General features: G+C 39.9%; 1 protein-coding gene across 1 annotated transcript; it reads right to left on the reverse strand.

The window, feature by feature from the left end:
* Positions 1 to 704: 704 nt before the first annotated feature.
* LOC140921558 (adenosine receptor A3-like) lies at positions 705 to 2,368 on the reverse strand. Its single transcript, XM_073371560.1, has one exon. The coding sequence runs from the start codon at positions 2,193 to 2,195 to the stop codon at positions 1,272 to 1,274; it is 924 nt and encodes a 307-aa protein (XP_073227661.1). The 5' UTR covers positions 2,196 to 2,368; the 3' UTR covers positions 705 to 1,271.
* Between the last annotated feature and the right edge of the window lie 2,227 nt (positions 2,369 to 4,595).

Consider the following 4,595-nt stretch of genomic DNA (forward strand, 5'->3'; position numbering starts at 1 on the left):
TAATGTTTGTATTCAGCGGTAAAATTTTAATTCGAAACTGGACTATTGCAGCACCGTTGTTTCCATCTTTGCTAGTTTCCTCTATTATCTATGCTACAATCATTACAATCGTTGAAAAAGGCTATCAACCTCAGTGAACGATCCTCAAGACAGAGCTGAAGTTCGCCATTGCTTGGGTTGTTGAAGAGGTGTCTCCATTTTAGCTCTTTTTTTCATATTGTAGCGATTATAAAGTGTTCATTAAATGCAGGCTTAATTATCACTGAAAATTGCGTGGCTTCCCAGTTCTCTTGGGATTTTATCTGCTACTGCCGCAACAATAGAGCGTTTTCACTCATGTGACCAGCATCTATGGAAATTTATGGGAACAAAAGAAAGCGTTTACATAAGAAAAGAGTTCAACTCCCACAGGACTGGTTTGGGACACAAACATGGCCACCGTTTCATTGTTTTGGAACACCATCATGGCCGCCGTGACGTCATGTGAAAACGCTATATATACTCCTGAGGAGACCCAATCATTTTCAGACATTTATTATTTAATTTTTTTTGTATAACTACTTAATCATCCTCGCCCCATCGGCTTTCAAGGGATGCTAAAACTAATATTTCCAGTAATTAATATGTCCTGTCATTAACGGTTCTCATTTTGTGAATGTTTCCTCCAAAAATGTTCTGCTATTGGTGTAGGATTGACTGAGCCGGAGCCATTGGTTGAACTACATGTATTTCGGGCATCCTATTGATAAAGAGTTACTACATTTAGTTACTTGCTGTAGCAAATATTATAGCGGAGCTCCATGGGTAATAAAATTTGGTGTTTATCTATAAATTCAAGAAGTTTTGGCTATGACAAAATCGTCGGTACGTACGTCCGCCCGTTCATGAAAGAGGACGTGAAAGGTCTTACTTACTAGCTAAAAAGACCAAGGTGTTGTCTTTATCTTGATATTGTATGTCATGATCATGTTATGATCAATTGACAGCTGTCAAAATAGGGTATCCTCTGACCAGTGTCACATGACTGTATCGCGGACTCAGGTGTTCATCTCATTGAGATGACGTGTTTTTTAAAAGTTCTCTGCTGACCAGTTATGGTATTCAAGCGATCGTAGGCTCTGAAAACGTTACTTTAGAAAGCCATTTCTTAAGAGTTCCCACGAGGAGAGCTCTGCTTTTGGCCTTCGCTAAATCTATATTTTTTAGCGTCTGTCTCCTTCGAATTACTAACAGTTACAACCGCCGCATTCTAAGGCAACAGGTTAACTCCTTTACAGGGACGTGCCATGAGTCTTGTTTGATTCATCGTCACCGTCCGTAAGTCTGCCTCCATTGACAATACCCGTTGGATTCCTTTCAATCTTGCGCTTGCTCTTTACTGTTTTTACGTTGGAATTACACATACGTAAAAGGAGGCGCAATTCCTGTCGGAATTTTTTCTCTCTGAACACGTACAGAAATGGATTCACCAGCGAGTTTGTAGTAAATGAAATGAAGATAGTGAGCTGACGAATTTCTTTCGCGTAAGTCTGGTGCCCTATAAATGCCACAATCATAGCTGGAAGGTACCATAATACCAGCGTGCTCAACACAAGAGCAAAGATAAGTTTAGCGACTCTTGTGTACGCCTTTGACCTCCTTATGTTATCCTGGGTCTTCACTACGCGGTAAATACGAATGTACATGACACATGACAGCAGAAAAAGGACAGAGCTACCAGCAATTCCTGCCTTCTCGATATAATTTCCATAGTTTTTACTCCAGCTCGCCCGTCCACAGAGAATGCTTTTGAATTCGTGAGTCGTCACGAAGCCAATTGTTTGACTGCCCACGAGGATAGCGCTTAATAACCACGCCAAGGAGATCGTGATTAACACAGTACGACGCGTGAGATGGGTTGCCGGTCTTGAGTAATGTACGATAAGCTTGTAGCGATCCAAAGTCATTAAGAAAAGGGCCAAAGGTTCCACAAGAAGAGCTACTGAACGAGTCGAGATTATCGTGGGACAGACGTACTTTTTCCAAGAATCAATGTGTCTTTGTCTCTGTTCAGAAGTAAGAATTGTAGCATTGATGGCAATCACCAGTAAAAAAGAACTTATTAAGAAATCACACGCAGCAATGTGACCAGCAAGGAACATAGCTTTAAGGTTTTTTAGTCGCTCTGTGGTGAATACAACCTTGACAATGAGCATGTTAGAGAAAGTAGCCACCAAACTCAAGATGAATATGAAGGATTTCAGTGGCACGCTGTCTTCTATCAGAGGCACCGATGTTGCTGAAGGCGGGCCGCTGTCGTTGCGGTATGAATTGTTATAAAGCGCAGTGCTTAAGTTGAATTGCGTGGAATTCGTCTGTAAATTTTTGATCGGAGGTACCTTTGAAGGGGAGTGGCAAGCGCATGAATTGTCGGGAGAGTACTGGCAATGAATCCAGCTTACACAAACGCCAGAAACATTTCCAAAGGCTGCAATTTGTCTAAATTCTCTTTGATATTCAGACGAACAGTTTAACGCGAAGTCAATCTCACAAAATTGACAGTTTGTAATATTATCCACCTCAATCTTTTCCAGCGAATGCAGTAACAGTATGGAAGACGGTAAACGTTTGTATCTGTTTCCTTTTAAGTTAAGATACCGCAGCGACTTCAGAGGGAGCAATACTTCTGCCGGTACTGTGTGGATCTGGTTGTTTTCTAGAACCCTTAATAGAGAAGTGCAATTAGATTTTCTAATAAATTAATAAGTATTGGCCCGAGAGGCATGCTCTGAATTGCTCTTCGAGTGAAAAAAATGTATGTGTTTTCCTTTATAGGTTTCAAATTTATGTGTTCGTAATATTTTCGGAAGTGAAAAACGAATTACCTGGGTAGGAAGTCACATATTAGAGGATATCCTGTCTCTCGACTTCATTCGTTCGTTTGCCCCCGATTTTGTTAAAAGCGGCCTGATATCCTAAATGCGAACTGCTATACCTTAGCCAGCCTGATATCGTTTGTCAGACGTCATATTTGCCCAACCTGATATCCTCTGTCCTACGCGATATGCTTTGTTCGACAAGTATCCTTTATCTGACTTGCTATCATTCGTCCTGCCTGATATTATTCAACCGATGTGATATCCTGCAATCGAACTAATATCCCTCGTCTTGCCCAATATCCTTGGTCCCACCATGCATTTAATGTAAATTTCATCAGCTTAATCCTAGTGTATATCTAAAGGAATTCAATACTTCAGATGGTATTCTCAAATTCATTAATTATTCATGCAGTCAAAAGCCAATAAATGACGACCATTTGGGTCAGGTGGATAAATGTTGATATCTAACGAAACACCAGGTAAAACGCCACCAATGCAATACCAGAGAAAACATGTCGCTGCATTATTTCTTGTTGTTTCATTTGGAAAGACATGTCAAAAACTTTGGCTTCGTGCTTCATAAAGGCGAGTTCTAAACACGTCGAAACGGATGAAAGCACTCGGCGTACGATCTCGTACTTGCATCTGTTTCTCGGTGTTTGGAACTCGTGATGAACCACTCGCCCTCTCTCTTGACTTATGACGTAAATTATGTAAAAGTACTCGATGAAACAGTGTACAATGCCACTCACAGCTCCTGTAAGTTGTTCAAACCACTGAAAGATCCATTGGAGATCTCTGATATTTCATTGCCTGCAAGAGACCTATAAAGGAGTATCTGTTAGACTAAGGAGAAACTAAAGTGCAAGCGTGCTACATCACTTCATCTCTACTGATTAAAACGACTGGCTGCTTCAATCCATGGGCGGATCAAGGGTTGGTCCAGGGACCGGACCACGCCCCTCTTTTTAGTTACAGCTAGTGCCAAGTGTCCCGGCTCTCCTTTCTGCATTTTCTGGATCTCCCCCCCCCCTCCTGTAATTTACAGAATTTTCGTCTTGCGTAAAAGTAAGAGAGGCACTGAAAGTTGTTTTGCTTATTTTTTTTAATATTGTAGTATATATGTTCTAGTTAATTTTTTATCTCAGGTAATTTTAATTTTTTTTTTGTTTCAACTTCATTTGCATACGTTACCATACCCCAAAACAAAAGAAAAACAAAAATTACCGGAGATGAAAAATTAACTACAACATATACCTACTATCGTTTTTGGCTACGGCAATCTAAACTAAGGGGGACAAGGGAAACAAAAGAAGTACTTACAGGAACTGAAGTCGGGGAAGTCCAATGAATATTCTCGGGGGGATTTCCTTGATTTTGCCTCCAGAAAGAGTTCTAAAAGAAATGGTATAAATTGTCTGAATATGTGGCCAATTAAGGTACCGTTTATTCCCAATTAAAGCAGCCATCAATGTAATAACAAGTTATTCACACCTTCCATACATTAGATTTCCTGGTACATTTTTGTAGTAAGCTGCTACAATGTTCTCTTTAGTGACTATAGTTTTTCGTTGGAACTTTTTATAATATCGAAAGAGTTAGGTCTCCGACTTATGTTCTAATTACTCAGAAAAAGTGAAGAAAAAACTATTAATAAAGATTAAACGCCAATTTTGAAAAAAGTGAGTTTCTCGCCGTTTACAATGTCTCGTTATTCTTTCGAATTAATTTGCAGAT

This window comes from Porites lutea, chromosome 12 (assembly GCF_958299795.1).
Source record: "Porites lutea chromosome 12, jaPorLute2.1, whole genome shotgun sequence".
Taxonomy (NCBI): Eukaryota; Metazoa; Cnidaria; class Anthozoa; order Scleractinia; family Poritidae; genus Porites; species Porites lutea.